The sequence below is a fragment of the Papaver somniferum genome, chromosome 8 (assembly GCF_003573695.1).
Source record: "Papaver somniferum cultivar HN1 chromosome 8, ASM357369v1, whole genome shotgun sequence".
Taxonomy (NCBI): Eukaryota; Viridiplantae; Streptophyta; class Magnoliopsida; order Ranunculales; family Papaveraceae; genus Papaver; species Papaver somniferum.
Window position 1 is genome coordinate 160,104,155 of NC_039365.1, and position 25,254 is coordinate 160,129,408.

The 25,254-nt window shown below is 36.1% G+C and overlaps 1 protein-coding gene and 1 long non-coding RNA gene across 3 annotated transcripts; one reads left to right on the plus strand and one right to left on the minus strand.

The window, feature by feature from the left end:
• Positions 1-14,203: 14,203 nt before the first annotated feature.
• Positions 14,204-15,755, minus strand: LOC113306311. Its single transcript, XM_026555262.1, has 2 exons — positions 15,500-15,755; positions 14,204-14,373 (listed from the first exon to the last, which is right to left on the minus strand). The coding sequence occupies exons 1-2, from the start codon at positions 15,753-15,755 to the stop codon at positions 14,204-14,206; spliced, it is 426 nt and encodes a 141-aa protein (XP_026411047.1).
• Positions 15,756-21,890: 6,135 nt separating this feature from the next.
• On the plus strand, positions 21,891-23,907 carry LOC113303191. 2 transcript variants are annotated; one of them, XR_003337348.1, is made up of 5 exons: positions 21,891-22,006; positions 22,094-22,176; positions 23,252-23,336; positions 23,458-23,543; positions 23,630-23,812. It is a non-coding gene; the product is annotated as an uncharacterized LOC113303191 (long non-coding RNA). The 2 variants fall into 2 exon arrangements; XR_003337347.1 differs by lacking the exon at positions 23,458-23,543 and having other exon boundaries at positions 23,630-23,907.
• Positions 23,908-25,254: the final 1,347 nt, after the last annotated feature.

Below are 25,254 nucleotides of genomic sequence, written 5' to 3' on the forward strand. Positions count from 1 at the left end.
AATCTCCCTACATTTTCCTTTCAGATTGTTAAGTTTCCAAGCATCAAATTTTTTCTTCACAGTATTAAAAGCAACCCAACAAATTTTGAAAGCGTTTATAAAATGTGACCACACTTCGAAATTAACTGACAACACAACAGAAAGTGATCACTAGTCTCTTCCTCACTTTTGCAAAACAAACAATTTGTCATCTTGCACTTCTACACCTCTATGTTTTTACATGCTGAAGGTAGGTAAAGAATTATCAAAATTTTCCCAAAGCATGAAACTCACCTTAGGTGGGATTTTTTTTTTGCCATAAGTACTTCTCAAAGCCACACACTTCAGCCTCGCTCAACTATAATTCATAGCATTTCTTCACTGTAAATCCCCCTAAAACATTCAGAAAGTCTTCGTCTGTGTTAAGACTATGAATCAGCCTCATTTCGTTGCACAAGAAGTCCCATTTCAGTTGTTTATTTGCATATAATCTTCTTCTTGTTTGACACTGTAGTCTACCATCTACCACCATCTCGGAAACTGAAGCTTGTTTTCTCCTGCAAACCTTGAAAATAGCCATAAATCTGTCTTTGAAAGGACCATTAGTGGTCCATTTATCTAGCCAGAAGCTAGTTGATTTACCATTATTTAAAATAGTAGTAATATGGTCATTATGAAAAGCAGATGAACTTAAGATATTCTTCCAAACACTCATTCCTTGTGGCTTGCTATCATCCATAGGGAGGAAAATATCAATATTATTATCACACTTATGCTGGATTACCTTCATTCATAACGCATTCTTCTTATTTGAATATCACCAAATCCACTTAGCTTTTAAAGCCTTGTTAGTGCATTTTATATTCTTCACCCCCTAACCACCTGAAAACATGGGGGTACCAAAATACACCACCAACTTTTCTTAGGCAACCTGTATGGACAAAACCTAAATACAATTTCGAGAGTTCAACTGAATGAATCTCAATAAAGGGATAATATTTAGAGTTATATCTCTTTATCTCACAATCTGAAAGTTGACAGAACCAAATCCGTGAACCCGATACACGTGTGAGAGTTCTTAGACGATCTCAAAAATCAATATCCAAGAATCAATCAAGTCGTGTCCAACAAACAAGGATGGATGTATCTACTTTGATTGATACGTACAACCTGTCATATTTAAATTACAAAGATAAACAATATAATGCGAAAAAAGAAATAACACAGATACCAGAAATTTTGTTAACGAGGAAACCGAAAATGCATAAGACCCCATGACCTAGTCCAGATTGAACACCAAATTGTATTAAGCCGCTACAGACACTATCCTACTACCAGTTAACTTCGAACTGGAATGTAGTTGAGACTGAATTAAACCCTCACAACAATTCAGTTACTGTCGCGCTCCTTACGCCTTTTGAATCCCAGCTGGTTTCCGCCAATTGATTCCCTTAGTTGACGTCCTTTACAGCCTAAGAGTTGCTTCAACTCAATTGAAGACTTTAAACCAATCTGTCTCCCACAGATAAGCCTATATATGTGATTTCCTTTTTGATCGTAGATCAAGGTGAGACTGGAAATCGATAGCTGATAGACACATTTTTGTGTCTGAATTGTCCTCAGTGTCTCTGTTGCTAGTGCTTGATTTTGTACTTATTATGGTGTTTTTATGTTTGTGTAGGTGTTTTTGGAGAAATACACTTGTGTGGAAAAATTTGCTCAAAAAGTGCTATTTGGACCCCGGAGAAAAGTACTAAAGGCACCCTCATTTTGCATAAGGGGCACCCCAGGACACCCCCAAAGGCAGCTGCTATCGGCACCCCTACTCTGGATAGGGGGAAACCCTTTCTTCCCCACGATTTGAATATTTTTGGCGGGAAAATAAAGCTTACATGCAGCGTATTTTTCTGTCGTGATTTTGGAGGAGTTTGAAAGAGATTAAATAGCTGGATTTGACTCAGAGTATCCTGTTTTGACTAAACATGACTGGTAATGAGGTTAGAATCAACGAACATGGGCTGCATCGCCGTATTGAAGCAAACAGAGGACGCAAGTTTTCACGGGTTCTGTTTGAATCACAGTGTGTTCATAACATGATCTGTGTGTGTTTAAAGTGTGTTGAGTCAATATAGAAGCGTGGAGGAGTTAAACAAGGAAGGTTTGGCAGCTGTAAAATCGTGAAATAACAAGAAGGGAAATTATTTTCCCGCGAATTTCCGAGAGCAATAAAAAGAAAATATTCGCATTTACTGGAGTGATATCGATCCTGTAGAGTATATAAAGAGTTTTGAGGTGATAGAGAAGGTTTACTGAGAGTTTGGGAGGGATTTGGAACATCACAGAGGCGAAATACGATCACCAGAGAAACTTGCTGCTGCTACTGCCATTAAAGAACACGAAGAACATAAGACCTCAAGAAGCAGTCTTATTTTTCTATAATATTTGCGACTGTTCAGTGACAGTCTTAGAGCTACAGTGACAGTGACACATCCTCTGTACCGTTATTTGGTTTGTAACAAATATAAGTGTTACAAACCCGATTTTGAATTATTTCTCCCTTTTTATTATTTGTAAACCATTTTTGAGCAATGAAATCGAATTCTGAGTGTGTTTCCAACATGATGAGAGGCTAAATTCTCGCTTAACCAAGGCAATGGATGAAGCTATTTACACTTGAATAATGGGTAATTATTTCATTTTCTCTAATTTTTAATTATAATTCACTCAATCACTGCTTTTACAGAGTTTTTAAATGTTTACATAATTTTCTTAATTACTTGTGATTCAATTTGATAGATGATACTTTGTTTCATTAATTGATAGTCTATGCTTGGGGAATACAATTAATATTTGAGAATATGTTTGATTATTTGTGAATTAAGAAGTAGGGAACTTAAAAGATAATCAGAGTTTTGGATTATTTGCCATAATTTATTCATGTGTGATAGTGGAATTAGTGTCTTGGTTATTCCTAATAATCTTGAATTAAGTTTTGTTTGTTTTTAAATTTCATTAAATCTAAAATCTTTTGCTTTCACAAGTCTCAACAAACTTTTTACTACAACTCAATTGAAAATCACATCAATTTTTGGCGCCGCTGACGCAGACTTGTCTTTAGGCTAGAGTTTTTAGATTTTTTTTTTAGGTTTTTATTTGTTTTTCATTTTTATTTTATTTGTTCTTCTTTACGTTTTTGGGTTTTTTTCTTTTCCTTACAGATTTTGGAGTTTGGAGTGAAAGAAAAATTTGCCAAAGCTTTTGGTGAATACTTAAAGAATTGGAGTAAAAGCAAAGCGAAATGAGCGAAAGAAAAAGAGAATAAAAATTAACAAAAAAAAAAGAGAGAAACATTTTTTTTTATTTTTCTTTTAGAATTTTTTTTAGATTATCTTTTTCTTTTGCACTATATTTTTGGACTGTGGACTTTGGGACTTTATTTTTTTAACCCTACGGAAGGGTAGTTTAAATATAAATTGTTTGCAGAGAAGGACGGCGATTACGATATCGCCTCGGCCCCTCGGGTTCGTACATGAAATAGAAGTCGTGGCCCGAGTCGACTTCAGCGGTTCATCCCCCGTCTGGTACGGGAGGTAAGTTTGTCGAAACACTCGCGAATCCCCTGTCAGCGAGTTACTGTATTCATTCGTTTGCATATATGCTGAGGATTTGAGAACGGCTGCTTTAATTTCCTAGTAAAGGGCAAGGACTGGCCATACAAGATAAGGGTTCGGATTTCATCACTGTTCCCTTCTTTCCCGCCTTAGGAAAACGAAACCAAACGCGAACCTAAGCCTAAAATTTGACTAGAACGAGACCTATAGGGTAACGAGCTTAATAGGAAAGTCATTCGAAAAATATTGGTTACTCTTTTAAGCATGCTTCAAAGTTCATGATGGTTTTTGTGAGTTGAATACAACGCCTTGTAACGCCGGTGAGGCCTTGGGTATCAAAAGCTAGTGTGCAACAAGAGGGAAAGTCTATTTATAGGTTTTTAGAGAGATTCAATGATCTCCTATCCCAGTGTCCTCACCATGGATTTGATAAGATTAAACTCGTAGAGATTATCTATTCAACCAAAGCCATGGTTGAGTCTATGTGCGCTGGTGAGTTCACTAGTAAAAGTGTTGATGATGCTTTTACCTTCTTAGGAGTTGTCCCTGAAAAATCCCAACAGTGGGAGTCTTGTGTTGAACCCCTCAAAAGACTCTTGGTCAATAGAAGTAGCACCAATGTGGTAGATACAAACTTCGGGTCAGATGCTAAGTTTGCTGCTTTCTCTAGAAGGTTAGAAGCTTTGGAATTGAATCATCCTAAACATAGGTCTCTTGTTGAACCCCGATGATAGGTTTAGAGCCTCTCAAGTGTCTAGTTGTGGAGTAGAACCCAATAACTCGTTTTGGGAAGGTCAGATTAGTGAAGAGCAATCCCATGTTGTCTATAACAATGCTAGGTTTGAGAACCGTCAAAAATTTGACCCATACTCAGAGACTTACAACCCTGGTTGGAGAAACCATCCTAATTTTTCTTGGTCTAAGGGTCAGAATCAAAGACAGTCTAGTAATTCTCATCCTCCCCCAGGTTTTGGTTATGCTAAGAACTCTTCAGGTCAACCCCAGTTTCAGAATGAGAAAAATATCCCCACCTTAGAATAAACCCTTATTATGTTAGCAAAAAACCATGATATGTTATCAAAGAACCACTATGGTTTTCAAGAAGAAACCAGGCAGAATTTTAAGAATAATTCCCAATCTCTTGCTAACTTAGAACTTCAAGTCGGCCAAATAGCTAAGTTTCTTAGTGAAAGAGAAGATGGAAGGTTCCCTAGTCAAACTGATCCTAACCCTAAAGGAGAGAAATCGTACAATCATGTGAATTCTTTATCAACCCTTAGGAGTGGAAATAAAATTTACAATAAGGTTGTCATGCCTGATAGTAAACATGTTGTAGTTCACCCTTCTCATCCAGAAAATGAGGAGATTGATAGAGTCTCCAAAGAGACCAATGAGGGTCATGCTGAGCCCGAATTTGTTCCCAGAGCCCCGTTCCCCCAGCTGCTAGTTCCAACTAAGATGGAGTCCAACTTTAATGATATACTGGAGGTTTTTAAGAAGGTTACTATCAACCTCCCATTGTTAGATGCGATTAAGCATATTCCCGCTTATGCCAAGTTTCTTAAGGATATGTGTACGCGAAAGAGAAAACTTAGTGTCTAAAAGAAAGCCTTTCTAGCTAGTCATGTGAGTTCTATTATCCAGAATACCACTACTCCTAAGTATAAAGACCCAGGGTCCCCTACTATTTCTTGCACAATAGGTAAATACTGTGTCGAGAAAGCTTTGCTTGACTTAGGAGCCAGTGTGAACTTACTCCCATACCATGTGTACTTTAAGCTAGGACATGGTGAGATGAAACCTACCCAGATGACACTTCAGTTAGCTGATAGGTCTGTTAAAATTCCTCGTGGTGTGATCGAGGACGTTCTTACTGAGGTCGAAAAGTTTATTTATCAAGTGGATTTTGTTATCCTAGATACCAACCTGTCCCTGACCTAGAGAACCAAATACCAGTGATTTTAGGTCACCCGTTTTTAGCTATATCCAATGCGATCATTAACTATCGAAATGGTATTATGAATTTGTCTTTTGGTAATACGACTATTGAGTTGAACATTTTTAATATTAGTAAGCTACCCTCTGAACTATATGACTCGAGCATAAAAGAGGTGAACATGATAGGAACATTAGTCGAGGAGTCATTACCCAACACTTTGTTAGAAGATCCATTAAAGAAATGCCTAGCCCACTTTGGGATTGATTTTGATGGTGACGATGTGATTAATGAGGTGAATGCTTTGTTAGATTCAACCCCTTCGAACCTCTACACGTTTCTAAATCTACCCTAGTTCCTTCGTTAGAAAATCCTCCTAAGTTGTACCTTAAACCATTACCAGATTCCCTGAAGTATGTGTTTTTAGGCCCATCTGAAAATTTACCTGTGATTATAGCATCCGACTTGGATAGTGATCAGGAAAGTAGGCTAGTGACCGTCCTTCATAATAACAAAGAAGCTTTAGGGTGGACCATAGCAGACATTAAGGGTATAAGTCCTACTGATTGTATGCATCATATCTATTTAGAGAGTGACACCAAACCTTCTAGGGAGATGCAACGTCGACTGAACCCTAATATGAAAGAAGTAGTTCGAACCGAGGTTCTTAAGCTATTAGATGCAGGCATTATCTACCCCATTTCAAACAGTAAGTGGGTCATCCCCGTTCAGGTTGTTCCCAAGAAATCCGGTATTACTATAGTCCAGAATGATAACAATGAGTTAATCCCAACCCGGGTGACCACGGGTTGGCATGTCTGTATTGACTATAGGAAATTGAACAAGGTCACTAGGAAGGACAACTTTCCCCTTCCCTTCATCGACCAAATGCTAGAGATATTAGCTGGACGTAGCCATTATTGCTTTTTAGATGGATACTGCGGTTATAATCAGGTTGTTATTTCCCCAGAAGACCAAGAGAAAACCACTTTTACCTTTCCCTTTGGTACCTTTGCGTATAGACGCATACCTCTCGGGGTATGTAATGCCCCTGCGACCTTTCAACGTTGTATGTTGAGCATATTTTCTGACATGGTAGAACGGTTCTTAGAGGTCTTTATGGATGATTTTTCAGTGTTTGGTTCGTCTTTCGATGAGTGCTTGCATTGTTTGTCATTAGTTTTGACTAGGTGTAAGGAAAAGAAGTTAGTGCTTAATTGGGAGAAATATCACTTCATGGTTCGTTCTGGAATTGTTCTAGAGCATATCGTATCTTCGAAGGGTATAGAGGTAGATAGAGCCAAAGTTGACCTTATTAAAACTTTACAGGTCCCAAAAACCGTAAGAGATATTAGGTCATTCTTAGGGCATGCAGATTTTTATCGTCGATTCATTAAGGATTTTATCTTGATTTCTAGACCTCTTTGCAATTTGCTTGCAAAAGACGTTAAGTTTGTCTTTGATGATGCTTGTTTAGAGGATTTTGAGAAGCTTAAGAATTTACTCACTACCTCCCCCATAGTCCAGGCACCCAAATGGAACCTACTCTTTGAGATCATGTGTGGTGCTTCAGATTATGCTATTGGTGTTGTGCTAGGTCAGCGAGAAAATAAGTTATTTCATGTGATTTACTATGCTATCAAAACTCTGAATGATGCCCAGTTGAACTATACCACTACGGAGAAGGAACTATTAGCTATTGTGTTTGCCTTAGACAAGGTTAGATCCCACCTCTTAGGTTCTAAGGTCATAATATTTATTGATCATGCTGCTTTGAAGTATCTTCTTTCCAAGAAGGATACTAAACCTAGATTTATTAGATGGATCCTATTGTTGCAGGAATTTTCCTTAGACATTAGAGATAAAAAAGGTGCAAAAAATGTAGTAGAAGACCACTTGTCTAGGCTTGTTGTGGATTCCCTTAATGATTCTCCTCCTGTTAGGGATAGTTTTCCTGATGAACAACTGTTCTTTGTTACCCCAAGCACCTTGGTATGCGAATATAGTGAATTATCTTGTTACTGGTCGAATGCCCCAACATTAGGGTAAACAAGATCGTTCTAGGTTTTTAGCCGAGGTGAAGCACTTATTTTGGGATGATCCTTATTTGTTTAAGTATTGTCCAGACCAGATTATTAGGATATGTATACCTGAGAGTGACCAGTCCAGTATTATTTCCTTTTGTCATGATCATGCTTGTGGGGGTCACTTTAGTGTTAAGAAGACTGCTGCTAAGATATTGCAGTGTGGATTCTATTGGCCTTCGTTGTTTAAATACTCCCATAGTCGCTGTGTTACTTGTGAGCATTGCCAGAAGTTAGGAACCATTTCCCGTAGGAACATGATGCCCTTGAACCCTATTTTAGTTGTTGAGGTCTTTGATTTGTGGGGTATTGACTTTATGGGTCCGTTTCCTAATTCTTTTGGTAACCTTTACATCCCTGTCGCTGTAGACTATGTATCTAAGTGGATTGAGGCGGTTGCGTGTAAAACCAATGACCATAGGGTTGTGATTGTGTTATTGAAAAATAATATACTTACACGTTTTGGTACACCGCGAGCTATAATTAGTGATGGAGGGTCGCACTTTTGTAATGGACCTTTTAGGCTTTTGATGAAGAAATATGGTATTACACATAAGGTAGCTACCCCTATCATCCACAGACTAGTGGTCAGTAGAGGTTTCCAATAGGGAGATAAAACGTATATTAGAGAAAACAGTTAATCCTAATCGGAAAGACTGGTCGTCTAGGCTTACTGATGCCTTATGGGCTTACCGTACTGCGTTTAAGACCCCCATTGGAATGTCGCCTTATCGGCTTGTGTATGGAAGGCATGTCATTTACCTGTTGAGTTAGAACATAGAGCTTATTGGGCTGTTAAGCAGCTAAATTTTTCACTTGACAAGGCAGGAGCCCATAGGAAACTCCAGCTCAATGAGTTGGAAGAGATTCGTATAGATGCTTACGATAGTGCGAAGGAGTATAAGAACAAAATGAAACTTGTGCATGATAAGATATTTTAAGAAGTCATTTTCTCCAGGTCAAAAAGTTCTTCTGTATGATACCCGCTTGCATCTTTTCCCTGGGAAGTTACGTTCTCGGTGGACGGGTCCTTTTATTGTTCGCACTGTCTTTCCTCATGGAGTGTTGAGATCGAGACACCAGATGGTAGTAGTTCTTCGAAGGTTAACGGTCAGAGATTGAAACCCTTTTTAGAGCCCTTTCCTACAGGTGATGTTGAGGAGGTCCCTCTGGAGGACCCTGTTTACCCTTGATTGACCATCGAGGCGATTGTATGTTGTATATTAGTTTTTGATTTCTCTCTTCACCCAGGTACTATCTTTCCGACTTCTCTCTTTACTGATTCCTCATGTTACTTTCTTTTGGTATTGCTCTTTCATTAGAAACATTGAGGACAATGTTAGATTTAAGTTTGGGGGTGGGGAAGAAACTTTTTGTTAGCTTTTAGTTGCAATAAATAAACTCCAGAGCCTAGAAATTTATGCTTATTAAGGTTGGCACTAACCAATCTAAGTGGATGGGAACATCTTGGTTGTAGGAGTTGAGGAACCAATCTGATTAGATGGAAATCTAAAGAGTCTACTCATAAAAGCACAGAGTTCAGGTGTTAGAATAAAAAAAAAATATGGTAGTTTCACCATATCTCGTTGAATCCTAATCCCTTATGTTTTTATTTCTTAAGTGATTTGGTGGGGCACACGATTCAAGTTGTTACCATTGCTAGGTGAAATAGAGTGATTGAGATACAAAAAAAAAATAAATAAAAAAATACCAGACCATCAGACCAACCGGAATAAATTCAATAAAGTCGACCACTGGTGCCCTTGTATATGCCAGTTGTGTTGACCTAGAGTTAGATTTATCGACCACTGGTCCCCTTGTATATGCCAGTTGTGTTGATATTAGTCAGACCGGTATCTCAGTCCATTAAGATAGGATCATCTTGGCAGAGGTCTTCAGACAGATATGGGAAACACCGTTCACTTTAACCATCTATTTTTCTCTTTATCCATCTTCTTAATCTTTCCATGTGATTGGTTGACTCCGGTTATGATGTCCAGAAACTATCTGAGTAGAGCTCTGTCACTTATATATGAATTTTAGTATGCTGAGTGCAAACTCGTGTACAACAACTGGAACTTCACATCAGGGTACTTCCTCCTATATTCAATAATTGTATGCCAACCAAGGAGATTATTTAGTGCCTTCCAAGGTTCTGCATAGATAGCTAGGGTCTGGAGTAAAGGTTTTGTGGGTACACCTCTGGTAAACCCTCCGTAGAAAACACTCCGCCGCTAGGGCCACTTAGCGGTTTAACGGCTTGTTGCACGTGCTAAGTGTATTCATTTTATTTTCTATAATAGTTTTACTCGAGAACTAGCAAATAATAAGTTTGGGGTTGATAGACACATTTTTGTGTGTAAATTGTCCTCAGTGTCTCTATTGCTAGTGCTTGATTTTGTACTTATTATGGTGTTTTTATGTTTGTTAGGTGTTTTGGAGAAATACACTTGTGTGCAAAAAGTTGCTCAAAAATGCTATTTGGACCCCGGAGAAAAGTACTAAAGGCACCCTCATTTTAGATAAGGGGCACCCCAGGACACCCCCAAAGGCAGCTGCTATCGGCATCCCTACTCTGGATAGGGGGCAACCCTCTCTTCCCCACGGTTTGAACATTTTTGGCGGGAAAATAAAGCTTACATGTAGTGTATTTTTCAGTCGTGATTTTGGAGGAGTTTGAAAGAGATTAAATAGCTGGATTTGACTCAGAGTATCCTGTTTTGACTAAACAGGACTGGTAATGAGGTTAGAATCAACGAATATGGGCTGCATCGCCGTATTGAAGCAAACAAAGGACGCAAGTTTTCAGGGTTCTGTTTGAATCATACTGTGCTCATAACATGATCTGCTGTGTTTAAAGTGTGTTGAGTCAATATAGAAGCGTGGAGGAGTTAAACAAGGAAGGTTTGGCAGCTGTAAAATCGTGAAATAACAAGAAGGGAAATTATTTTCCCGTGAATATCCGAGAGCAATAAAAAGAAAATATTCGCATTTACTGGAGTGATACCAATCCTGTGGAGTATATAAAGAGTTTTGAGGTGATAGAGAAGGGTTACAGAGAGTTTGGGAGGGATTTGAAACATCACAGAGGAGAAATACGATCACGAGAGAAACCTGCTGCTGCCATTGAAGAACACGAAGAACATAAGACGTCAAGAAGCAGTCTTATTTTTCTATAGTATTTGCGACTGTTCAGTGACAGTCTTAGAGCTACAGTAACAGTGACACATCCTCTGTATCGTTCTTTGGTTTGTAACAAATATAAGTGTTACAAACCCGGTTTTGAATTATTTCTCCCTTTTTTATCATTTGTAAACCATTTTTGAACAATGATATCGAATTCTGAGTGTGTTTCCAACATGATGAGAGGCTAAATTCTCGCTTAACCAACGCAATGAAGTTTTCTCTAATTTTTAATTATATTTCACTCAATCACTGCTTTTGGAGAGTTTTTAAATGTTTACATAATTTTCTTAATTACTTGTGATTCAATTTGATAGATTATACTTTGTTTAATCAATTGATAGTCTATGCTTGGGGAATACAATTAATATTTTAGAATATGTTTGATTATTTGTGAATTAAGAAATAAGGTACTTAAAAGATAATTAGAGTTTTGGATTATTTTCCATAATTTATTCATGTGTGATAGTGGAATCAGTGTCTTGGTTATTCCTAATAATCTTGAATTAAGTTTTGTTTGTTTTTAAATTTCATTAAATCTAAAATCTTTTGCTTTCACAAGTCTCAACGAACTTTTTACTGCAACTCAATTGAAAATCACATCAATAGAAATAGACAAAGTCTAGTTAACCTCAAAATCCAGACTTATGCTTCCAGAAGAGAAGCCTAGATTATTATTCACCTCACAAGTATTAAACTTGTGGAATCAACAAAGTATGAGATGAAGAGAACGTTGTGCTTTATATCTATCTTGATTGATGGAGCAAGCTCAACAATCAAACAAGATCAGGATACTCGAGCTATCAAGATAAAATATAGCTGGACCTTGCTTCACGAATTCCTATGAATTTTTTTAGACGCTATACCCTAAAAGGGTTTTGGTTAGAGGACAAAGTTTACAACTAGGGCACATAAAGATAGTGTTGGGAGTCAAAGATCCCAGTTGTTTGAGGTTCCCCTTTTATAGGCTTTCAAAGCATAGGCTGCTTTAGGTTTAAGCTAAGATAGTTTTGGAACCAAGCAGACAATATCCACCGTTAGATGAATATTTGAAATGTGATTGACATATATATATATGCACTCTGGTTAGGATAAACCGTAAACGAACCGTATACAAAGACATTGTTCATAGACGGTTAGTCGAAACTAGCCGATTGAACCATAAGTTTTATCATTTTCATAAACACTTAAGACTATTAAGTTTGAGTCACAACCATAAGTTATAATAGGATCAATAATGTCTACAGTGTTCTTAAAGATTTATTCAAATGCTATTTATCTCATAGAAATAATTTTACGTGCATTTGAAAATATCCGACCGGGCAAGTACGTGTACTCTGCCTTGTTCGTGACTATATTTATCATGACCCTTAAGATAAACATAAGTTTGAAACATACAAAAAAATAAATCGTTTTGCTTATCGGGTACGGATACCACACCGGTTACAGAACCAACAATTCTTTTTCGGTATGCATACGAGGCATGCATACCATTCCAGGTTCACGAGTTCTTAAACTTTTTTGTGGTATGGATTCCGGGTATGCGTACCACTAAGTCGCTACCAAACTATAACTATGCCGGTACGTGTACTGATTACATGTACTACGGATCCAGACCTATAAAAGTTTTCCCAGCTTGTGAGACTGGTATGCATACTGTCCTGTATCCAGATTTTCAGCAGTTATATATTTCTCTCTAGATCAATTCGAGACATTCTCAAATAACATCCATGACACATATCACTGTTCCAAGATATTTTCGAATGATAATCTTGAATCATAATTTAGATTACAAACAATATATTTTCATAAACCGAAATTCATCAAGTATGAACAAATGTACATTAAGCTTAGTCATATATAATTCGAGAACTAATTACCAGGATAAACTTGACTCGAAATTTTTGATATGCTTAAGATAGCATGATTAGTTATGCGACAACGTATCATTGATAGAAAGATGAATATAACTTGAGAAATAGGTGGTTCAGTCTTCAGTTACCTTTTGTTGAAGAAGTTATCCAAAAGCTTCGGTTGATCTTCACCTTCAAAAGGTAGAACGCAATGATGACTGTCGTGATGTCTGTTTCTCAACTACACTTCTATCCTAATCTGAGACTTAACTAATCGTACACTAGAAATCAAGATATAGTTTTGACAACTAAATTTGAAAACAAGATTGAGATATCAACAACTGTGAGTTCGACCGAGCAATGCTCTAACAATCTCCCATTTTGTCAACTTTAGTGACAAAACTATCAATACTTATGGATAAAAAATAAAGCTTTAAATAAACTCTTTGAATCCATCATGATTGATTTCGTTGGTTTCTTTAACTCCTTGAACTCTTCGTTACTACAAGTTACAATGACTTATGAACGTGTTCAACTCAGCATCGTTGTTGTTGAAGATCTGTAACAATAACAGCTTTGAAAAAGAATATTCTCAATCGTCGTTATACAGAAACATAGTATTATTATCTTTTCCAAAGTTCAATTGTATCACAATGGTGATATGTTCCTCCCCCTTAATCAATACTTACACCTTTTGCATAATAGGTGAAACTTATAGATATTGAATCACTCCCCCTTACATAATGATCTTTATACCTTATATGTAGTGTGAAACTACTAATTAATTATCCTCCTTTTTGTTAATAAAAATTGGAAAAGGTACGAAAATTATGGGATCGTAATGAATTCAACCAAAACATACTTCAGGATTTAAAGGAAATTAGAGATAATACATGATAACATAGTTAATATATGACTCCTTATATCAACTTTATACATAGTTAATATATGACTCCTTATATCAACTTTATTTAGATGATATCATATAGTATGAAATACTTAACGCTCATCTAGGAGATTTAAGATTCAATCATTCCTTGTAAATTTCAAAGCCATACACCCCAAAAAGATACAACAATTAAGCATAAGTTCATTTAGAACTCTCCTTCATTTGATGTCATTCCCAAGAGAACAACATGAGTGACCTTACTTTTGTAAAACGAAGGATTAAGATGGCAACAATTCCTTACCCAGAACACAAGTTTTATTGCCCAAAAGATATGATTTATTTCAGGGGCAATACTTTGTACTTGATTTAATGAACCAAAAAAACACCAATAGACTTCCGAAGGTGTTGAAACGTTGTGGTGTCTAAATTCATGGTGAGAATATCATCCAATTGTTGTTCTGACTGCACAAATTTTATGTTGACAATACCATTTTCATAGAGATCATTAATGAAGTGGTATCTTATATCAATGTGCTTAGTTCTTGAGTGCTCAACGGGATTCTCAGTAATTCGAATCGCACTTGAGTTATCACAAAAGATTTTTATTGTTCCATTATCGATTCCATAATCAATAAGAATTTGTTTCATCCATAAAAGTGTTGAGTACATCACAAACCTGCAGCAATGTATTCGGCTTCACAAGTTGATAGAGATTGCGAATTTTGTCTCTTGCTGTACCAAGCAACAAGGTTTAGTCCAACATAGTAAAATCCTCCTGATGTACTTTTCGTGTCTTCTACACAACCTGCCCAATCTGTGTCAGAATACACTGCAAGATCTGTGTGAGTATGAAACGTATAAGAGAGACCATAACCGATAGTATGTTGGACATATCTTATGATCCGTATATCAGTTGCAAGATGAGATTCTTTTGTCTTAGCTTGAAATCTAGCACAACAACCAACGTTAAAAGCGATATCTGATTTTGTTGTCGTTAGATATAGGAGACTTCCAATGATGTATCTATATAAATTTTGATTAACATCAATACCATTCTCATATTTATGTAACTTCCCAATAATATGTATAGGGGTCAGCTTGGGAGTAGTTTTCTCAAGACCAAACCTTTTAACAAGATCTTTTGCATATTTTTCTTAAGAAATGTAAATCCCATCCTTATGTTGTTGAATTTGTAGACCAAAAAGAAAATCTTAATTCACCAACATTGCTCATCTCGGATTCCTTGCCAAGAGAGTTTTGAAACTCTTTAGAAAGTTTCTTGGAAGTATATACATAAATTCTATCATCCACATAGATTTGAGCGATAAGGACATCTTTCCCGCTCCATTTTTCAAACGTAGTCTTATTATCTGCTCCACCTCTTGAGAACCCTTTTCTAAGAAGTGAAGTGGTAAGTCTTTCATACCATACTCGAGGTGCTTGTTTTAATTCGTATAAAGCCTTATTGAGCTTAAAGACATGATCGGGAAATTTTGTACTTTAAAAACCTTTAGGTTGAGCAACATAGAATTCTTCCTTTAAACACTCATTTAAGAATACATATTTTTACGTTCATCCAATCTTGAGAAAACAATCATGATATAATATTAGTCTTATGGAATCAAGGCGTGCAACAGGAACAAAGGTTTTTTCAAAGTAGACTCCTTCTATATATGAATATCCTTGAGGGATAAGTCTTTCCTTATTCCGGGCCACTGTACCAAATTCATCTGACTTGTTCTTATATATCCATTTTGTACCAACAATATTGATTTTAAAGGGACAAGGTACGAGCTACCATACGTTTTTCCTTTTAAATTGATTTATATTTTAATGCATAGCATTCACCCAAAAGAGATCATTCAGAGCTTCATCAACACTTTTAGGTTCCACTTGAGAGAGATAACAACCAAAATTGCAAATATTTCGTAGTTGATTTCTCGTCTTAGTAGTGGATTCCGTACCTACAAAAATATTGTCATCATCATGATTCCTTTGAATCCACAAATATCGTGGAGTGGCACATTCAATAGGGATACCCCGAGTAGGGATTTTATCCTCGTCACTAGAAACATCAGGATCGGTAACCGTTGGTACAACTTCCATCGATTCTGGAACTTCTTTGACTTTCTTAGTTGTCTGCAAAAGAGGTAACTCAGCAAGAGAGTCATCATGATGAAATTCTTTCAGGTCGTCAATGGTAACATTTGTCGATCCCATCATAACATGAGTTCTGAGATTGTATACTCTAAAACCACGACTGTCAGATGCATAGCCAAGGAAAATACCTTCATCGCTTTTTGAATCAAATTTCCCTCTCTGTTCTCTATCCTTAAAAATGTATCACTTACTGCCAAATACACGAAGATAGTGTAACTAATTTTTCTTACTGAACCATAACTCATAAGGAGTATTTAGGGTTCGTGAACGCAAATACACACGATTTATCAAATAGTATATTGTAAAAACAACTTCTCCTCTAAATTTTAGAGGTAAGTTTTTGTTGTGGAGCATTACTCTGTCCATTTCCTGTATACTTCTATTCTTCTTTTCTTCAACTCCATTGGCTTGTCTAGTTATTGGTGGTGAATATTGTTGAATAATACCTACTTGGTCACATAATTCGAACACTTTAGTATCCTTGAATTCAGTCTCCGGTCGCTCTTAATTTTCTTTAGTCTGCGACCTTGTTTATTCTGGATTCTATTAACAATAATTTTGAACTCACTTAGGGTCTCATTCTTGTGTGCCAAGAATGCCACCCAAGTAAATCTGGTGTAATCATTAACCATTACCAAAGCATATTTCCTCCCTCCAACAGTAGGTTTTTCAATGGGTCCAAAGATATCCATATGAATCAAATCAAGTGGAGCCTTGGTGGTAATTTCTGGGGATGATGTATGTGGAACTCTTACTTGTTTACATTTTTGACAAGATCCACAAACACCATCGATCTTAGCATTGATTTTGGGAACACCTCTGACAAGTTCTTTGTTAATGATCTTTCCAAGAAGGCAAAAGTGATGTGACCAAAACGCTCATGCGAAAGATGCGTAGATTCCACGTTTGCCAGATTGCAACAAAAATTAGACTTAGTATCCAAAAGATAACAATTATTTTTACCACGTATCCCCCGAAAAATTATTTTTCCAGTTTTATCTTCAATGTCACATCCTTCAGCACTGAAGATAACTTTATGGCATTTGTCATAAATTTGACTAACATAAAGAATATTTGCAGTCATACACTTGATGTAAACTATATCATGTATTTCAGGCACACGAGGAAGCTTGATCGTTCTCTTTTTTCTAATGTAGCAACAACTCCCGTCTCCGTATGTTACAGGTCCTCCATTAAAGTCGTTTGAATTCACAAACCACGAAAGATCACCTTTCATATGCCCACTACATCCGATGTCAAGAACCATTGAAAGGGTGAAGTTGACTTTAAAGCAAAATCTCCCATACTAACATTATTGTTCCTAATGAAATATTTTGTTAGATTTTTAAAACTCATAAGGTTAGGAAAAAGTTTGCTAGATTTGTTGTTAAGACAACTAGCATCCTTTTTTTTTGTTTTTCTTGAAGAGCTTACATTTATGTTGATAATAATTGAAAGCACCACAAAACATACAGGAGTCAACAGTTTTTGAAGTAACATCATAAGATTCTTTCGAATCAATTTGAGTCGCATCGATTTTAATAAATCCTAGTACTCGTTAATCTCCAGACCGACGACAACTCTTTAGACACGATTTTAGAGAATTTCTTGAATCTTTAGAGGGATTGGAAGATTTTTCAACAGATTTCGTAATCCCAAGAGTTTTAACGATAGCATATTTAGAGTGATCTGCTTTAGTAATAATATCTTTATTAATTTGAATATGTTCATCCAATTTATCCTGGAGAGTTTTTTTTCCCTTTCGGATCCTTATCGAAGATCAGAATCTTTAATGCATACTTCATAGTGAAGTCCATCGACTTTCCTTCTCAATAATTGTATCTCATGAGAAAGTTTTTCGATCATCTTCTTCTGATCACTACCGAAATCAACATCGATAGTTTCTAGAACACACTCGGGATTTGGCATAATTTGTGTTGGTGATACGTTTGTCGAGATCACACGCTTGTCCATCTAGTCAGATTGCATCAAACAAATACTTATTAGGTCTTAAACGTGTTTTCCTGCTTTGATACCAACTGGAAACGTGGGGGTACCAAAATACACCACCAACTTTTTCTTAGGCAACCCGTATGGACAAAACCTATAAATATAATTCCGAGAGTTCAACTTAATGAATCTCAGAAGAGGAATAATATTCAGATTTATATCTCTTTCTCTCACACTCAGAAAGTTGACAGAACCATCCTTGAACCTGATATACATGTGAGAGTTCTTGGACTATCTCAAAAATCAGTACTCAAGAATTAATCAACTCGTATCCAACAACCAAGGATGTATGTATCTACTTTGATTGATATGTACAACTTGTGATATTTGTTAGAGCATTGCACGGTCTAACTCAGAAGTGTTGATATCTCAAGCTTGTTTGTCAGGTTTAGTTGATCAAAACTATATACTTAATTTCTAGCCTACTTATAGTTATGTCTCGGATTAGGGTAAAAGTGTGTACTTGAGCATTAGACTTCACGACGTTCACCAATTTCATAAGAATATATACTGAAGACCTTGGAGGAACTTCGTCGACAAAAGGTATGTGGAGACTAAAACTTATCTATCACTCAGAAGTCTATTCAATTATATCTACTAATGAGACTAAGTCGTATAGCTATATAGACTTTGTGTTATACACATTTGAAATTTCGAGTCAAGTTTATCTCGTTATATATTTCTCGAAATACAAGTTTAAAGCTTAGAAAACTTCATCATCTACTTGACAAGTTTAGTTGTAAACAACTCATTTATTGGAAAATAAAAATTTAGTCAAGATGATCATGTGAAAATTGCCTTGAACATCTTACATGATTTGTGTGAGACAATTATTTGATGTTAACTTGAGAAGTTTCATACTGATAAATTAATCATTTGAAAATTACTTGAAGCTAGTGGTATGTGTATGATTACCATTTTTGTCTTCTAAGGATGTTTCAAATTGATTGAATGAGAGTTTTAGAACTACTACCAATGTCTGGATATACACAGTATGCGTACCCATAATGCGAATTGTGAAGTACTAGTTCACGTCTGGAACTCTTGTTTGCGAACGAGTTTATTTGTGATAGTTCCAAAACTGTGGTTTGTGAACATTGTTTGCGAATAAGGGTGCACAAGAACTGAGCCGAAAAATCGGACCGTCCCGGAACCGGTGGAACCGTACATGTTTTTGTACCTGTTAGAGCATTGCTCGGTTGAATCCACCAAGCGTTGGTATGTCAAGTTTGGTTGTCATATTTTAGTGAATCAAAACTCATGTTAAGAGTCTCTTGATTATGTACTAGAGTCAACTTCGTATAGGTTAGCTTGAAAGTATTAGGATATGAGAAGTTACAAGTATTGTGAAGACTTGAAGATGTGAAGAAGAAAGGAGCTACAACGACAACAATCATCCTTCCACTTGAAGTTAGTGATATTTGACTTGAACTGTTTCATTCCCTAACGTATATTTCAAGTCGTGCATATTGAAAACATAACTGTGAAGCATATTTGAACTCTAGATAGACATAGTATTAAGGAATACAATACGAGGTTTATTGCTTAACCATTAAACTTTTGTAGATAAGACATCGCCATAATCATTTGAATGCTACTGTGATTATGTATGGGTATGAGGTGAGGATTTCATCTTAGGGAACAATTTTTTACATGTGTTCTAAGGAATTAAGTTCATAAACTTGTTTGTGAACCGAAAAGGAAATTTACAGGTGTTATTGGTTTTGTTATTCATTGCATATCGTATTAACAACCAATATGTGTGATTGAGTATAACCGCTTACAACTTGTTTGTGTTCTTGGTAGAACTATTGACAAAGGCCTGACTTATGTATTGGTATGACTTTTATTAGTGAAATCGATCTTAAGTAATCACCTGAGATGGTATGATCGGGTTTGTGTTTTGTCTGACCAAATATGGGAAAGGGGAACCGATCCTAGTAAGAGGTGCAGTACATCACAAACGGGAACCGATCCTTGTATGAGGTGCAACAAGGTTTATAGCAGAAAGAGGAACCGATCCTATGGACATGTGCAACACATATAAGTTAGATACCATATATATGTGGGGAACCGATCCTAGTACCTAGTCAACCGAATTTTGGAAAGCTAGTGTGATTATGCATCGTACTCAGATGGAGGTAGAACCGAAACTTGTTTTAGTAGAACCGTTAAACCCATGTTTGTGATTGAATGTTTGTTTGATCAATCGCATAGTTCTTGAAAGTCAGATGAACCAAATCTAAACTTGTTTGGAAGTGTAGAAAATCGGTTTCAAGGTTGTAAGTGTGAAAGAGAACTTACAAAGTAAGGATGTCGACATACTTTGAACACGTGCTGTGAACGTTTATTTTTTTTAATTATTCAAAGTTATTCCTTAATAGATAAAGGAAGAAAATCCCAGGATCGAAACATAAGTAAGTTAAGAATCTTTTAATTAAGGTTATTGATTTCATTTTGTAGGGAAATACAAGAATTAGTAATGTGCATTTACTAATTAGATTTTCCGAGAGATTTCGATCATTATTTTTGGACAGAGCATTTCCAGGAATTATGGAAACCGAATTTGTGCTTTAATGAATATCTTGAGAATATTTTCGGTTTTGGAAATTCCTTGGTGTCCAAACTTCCTTGTCTATAAATACTTGAAGTTTGCCTTTCTAGCAAACTAATCCTTCGTAGCAACAGACTTCCTCTTTTGTTGTTGTTACTGGTGTAGCCGCCTATTCGGAGAGGAGAGTAACCTAATTAGGAGAAATCTCTTACGGCCGCTCAGTTTAAAGTCTTCTTTGGGATTGAGAAGCTCTAGTGTGTACCGTTGGTGGGAAACTAAATAATTGAGGTTTATATTTTGTTTTCGATTGATTTGATTGACTAACGGTGGTTGAAATCTGATTGCATCTAGTTTGTTTATGCTTGAGGATCTTCTCTTATGATATAAGATTCACTCAAACTAGTTCAAAGTTTCAACAGGGATCTTTAGACTGTTGTTAGTTCTAAAGACGATCTTGTGATAATCCATTGTTAACAGACTTCATTCTGTGCGTGATTGATCACAAGAGATTAAAGTGATTGTGTGCAGGTCTTTACTGAAGATTTAAGAATATTTGAAGACAAAGAAGATATTGAAGATCTGACTTGGGTTTATAATATTTGGTGTGCACAATACTTTTTTTGGTAAAAGAGGATCCAATTAATAATCGGTTTATCCTTGTGGTAGATTGGATTGATTAATTGAGTAGATCGACACCAACACAATTCATTGGATTAAGAGTGTTGATTGGATTAATCTTAAAAGATTACTTCGGTAATTGAACATAAGATAGATCTAAGGACCTGACGAAGGAGTTTATGTTAAGATAAACGAAAGAGCCTTTTTCTGTCTCATATCACTTGGTTGAATAGAGTTGATACCAAACAGATTTTTTATTCCTTTACTGTTTGGAATACGAACCAAAGGAATTGTTCCAAGTACGTGACTTATTATAAGTTGGAGGTGTGGGAATACAGACGGAACTAGGTGAACTATAGGTTTAGTTGCTTGGTCTTAACTATACGAAGTTAGGTGTAATTTTGTGTAGCGGCTTAATCCTGAGAGTATTCAATTCTGGACAAGGTCCCGGGGTTTTTCTGCATTTGTGGTTTCCTCGTTAACAAAATCTTGTTGTGTCATTTACTTTATATTTTCGCATTAAAATTGTTTTATTATGATTAAAGTAAATTACACAAAAGTTAATTCCTATTTACTTGATAAGCAATCCTATTGTGTTTGGTTAAGTCCGAACCTTTGTATCAAGTAAACATACTTCATTGTTGTATTGTCTCGATCTCGTATCCATAGACGATCACACAAAGTGTGAACCAATTAGTTGTATTGTCTCGACTCAGTCCATAGACAATCACTTTCGGAGAAAGGACTTATAGGTAGGAAAAGTTTTAGCTTGAGGTATATTTGGGTACCCTCTCCTTTTCAGTACCGAACCGAGGAAGGGGGTACAAGTACCGGTCCAAAAAATAGGAACCGAGGCTAGGGAGGTAGAGGTACTCGACCCTACCCATATCCCGTGACTTCCCGTACCGATTGTACCGATCAATATTGAACGTTAGATTTAGATATAATCTGATGGTGGTAGATTTCTAGTATATATAGAAATGAGGCTAGGGTTTAGAAGCATAAGTGTTTCATTTTTTTTCCTTCTTCAGTTCTTCTTCTTCGCCGCTCTCCTCCTCCATCACTGTGTTCATAAGAAAACGCCACCATCACTGTTTTTTTGATTCATTCAACAATAAGTCCACAACAGGTAACTAATTTCTTTGATTATGATTGTGATGTTTCTATTTTTATTTTTATTTTTATTTTGATTATTTTCTTCTTTTTGTATGTTCAGTTAAATTTAGACTGAGGAATGATCGATCTATCTGTTGGGTACCCGAAATCTTCAGAAAGATCCTCCTACTTCTTGCTCAGCAGGTCTAAAATCTGAAACCCTTTGAATTTTTAATGGTTTTTGTGTGGTTTTGAGGCTCGATCTGTGTGTTTTAGGGTTTGATTTTGATAATTATGTTGATTTTTGAATGATTTGGGTGATTTTGGTGTGTGGTATATGAAGTTTACTTGTTGGATTGTTCATGGTTGGTGTTATCTGTGTAATCTATTAAATTTGAGAACTTGTAAAGGTTAAAGTGAGAAAAAATGCCATTTTGGTTGGTATGATTTACACAGTGATTTTTCATGATGAAAGCTTAGTTTTTGAATCTGTTAGATTGGATTTAATTAAGGATAAAATTAATTAGGGTTTGAATTAATGTGGCTGGTGCTTTAGAATGGATATCGAGCTTGGGAAGAATAAGGGTCATTGCATTGTATTAGTACAAGTGGTGAGTGGGTTAGAAAGGAGTTCTGTTTGCATGCGTTCAAATGCGATCATACATTTTAAGTATTTGTATAGTAGTTAGTACTAAGAGTTTTAGTTCAACAAACATCAGGTGCTTAACATCTAAAACATACATTAGATTCTAGCTTATACCTGTCATAGAAAATTGGATTAACATCTTTACAGGTCACAGTACCACCAGGAGGTAGTTCCCCAGCTTGTCTGTCATCAAACTGCTGGATCTCCGTCTATGAATCCTTTTTTCAAACACTTCTATTGGCTGATTGACTTCTTATAGCTCGTCGGCTCATATGTCTGATTTTTGGAATGAAAATATTAGATTGCGCGTGTTAATGTTTAACAATGAATAGTTGTTTTAGCTGTAGAAAGCCCAATTTGTGGTAAATGTTTTATGGCATCCCCTTTGGTAGACTCATCTCATCACTCATGTTTACTGTTTTTCTTTTAACATCTTATTTAAGCTTACACTCTTTTGGCACCTCTTCGTAAGTTGAGTATTGACCTTGCTGCCATTGCCAGTATAGCATGGTTTTTATTGTGTTTCAAGTTGATTAAATTCTTAATAAAAATCCAACATGTTGCTTTGCTTCATTTTTTCATTTCATGTTTTGCTGATCTATGTTTCTTTCTTGTTTTGTGCTCTTGTTGCAGGTAATCTTGATTAGTTGCTGAAGTTTAGAGCTACTGAAACTCTATTATTGGACTAGAGACAGTACAACTAGTTGCTCTTACTGAGGTTAGCTACTGAAACTCTATTTTGTACTCTGTTAATAAGACAAGTAGCTAACTATGCACAACACACATTACCATTGATGCATATAATTAGAGTCTACCATTGTGTAAATATTGTCTATCAGTAATCAATCATGGATGCATCAAGTCCAGCTAGGATTCGAGACATAATATGACTACATACCAGATGACGATGCTGAATTTGAAGAAGGTAACATATATTCTATTCCTTGTTACTTTTTTTAGTAATAGACTAGTAATTACTAACTGGATAACTGCTATTACTTGTTTTTGCAGCGGTACTTGGTCCTATCAACAATAATGCCACCACCACCAGTGCTGCTGTCATGGAATAGATTTTCAAGACTTTGTATTTGCCACCAGTGCTACTTGTTAATTTTTTACCACCACTTCCAGTGCTACTTGTTACTTTGCTACTTGTTACTTTTGTCTCCAATAAGACTATTTTTTAATTGTGTGTGAGTGACTGTGTCTGTCAGTCTTTTGCTACTTGTTACTTTTTCAGTTTTTCAAGACTTGGTATTTGACACTTTTCTTTGCTAGTATTATTGCTACTTGTTAGTTGTTATGTATTCTGCTTTGAGATATTTCTTAATATATTGTTGCTCAGTAAAACAGGTTCTTAACAGAAAAAAATTTGTCTGGAAAATTTAAGGACCGAGACTAGTGCTGGAACCGTCCCTGGTACCGTACTGGTCCCGACTAGTACCGGAACCGAGGTACAAGGTACATGTACCGGTACAAAAAATAGGAATCGAGGCTAGGGAGGTACAGGTACTCAGCCTCGGCAAGAACCGAGCCGAACCGTAACGTGTGCACCCTTATTTGCGAACGACAAGACTAGGCAAGGTCCGAAACTGTGGTTCGTGTACTCTGTTTTCGAACTCAGAAGTTAGGTTCTAAAATCAGTTTGTATGACAACTTGTTTACATACTCGTATGATAATTATTGTCTATGCTCATGAACTCAGGTTCATTTGCGAACTAAAGTCCCCAAGAGTTTAATATATTACAGTATGCGAACTTGATTTGCAAACCGTGACATTCTGTTTATGAATTGGCTCTTGTATAAGTACTTTGTACACTTACAAACCAAACTGAATATGTTTCAAATTGTTCATGGATATTCTATGAGATAGTGAACATTTGAACAACTCTCTTGAAACACATTTGGATTCATTTGATTATCTATAATGATTGATTGATTATATGATTTGATCTAGAAGTGTTAGACGAATATGGATAAGCCAAAACTGTTCATATGGACAACTCCGGTTAACTGTTATTGAGCCAACTTGTTATAACGTTTAGGTACGGTTCATCCGTATCTAAATATAGCCATATTTTATTTGTGTGTATCAAGTTAATACCATCTAACGGTGGATATTGGTTGCTTATTTTCTAAGAAAACTTAGCTTGAATCTTAAATCAGGAGTTCATATAACGATGGATATTAACTGCTTATTACTAATCTATCTTATTTCTTTGCTTGTAAGCAACCCTGATTTGAAAGATGTTAGAGCACTACTCATTTGAACTCGCAAGCATTGCTATCTCAAGATTGTTGTCAAGTTTAGTTGTCAAAACTATAAGTCTTGATTTCTAGTCTACTTATAGATAAGTCTTGGATTAGGATCGAAAGTGTAGTTGAGCATTAGACTTCACGGCATTCATCAATTGAAGGCGAAGAACTACTAAGGGTAGCTTATGGAACTTCATCAACAAAAGGTATGTGAAGACTTGAACTCATCTATCAATCAAAAGTCCATCTACTTTATCTCTTATTTGAGACAAAAGTCGTATAGATATATAGACTTCGATTATACACGTTTGATATTTCGAGCTAAGTTTAACTCGCTAACATATTTCTCGAAATATATGTTGGTAAGCATTCGCTTTAAC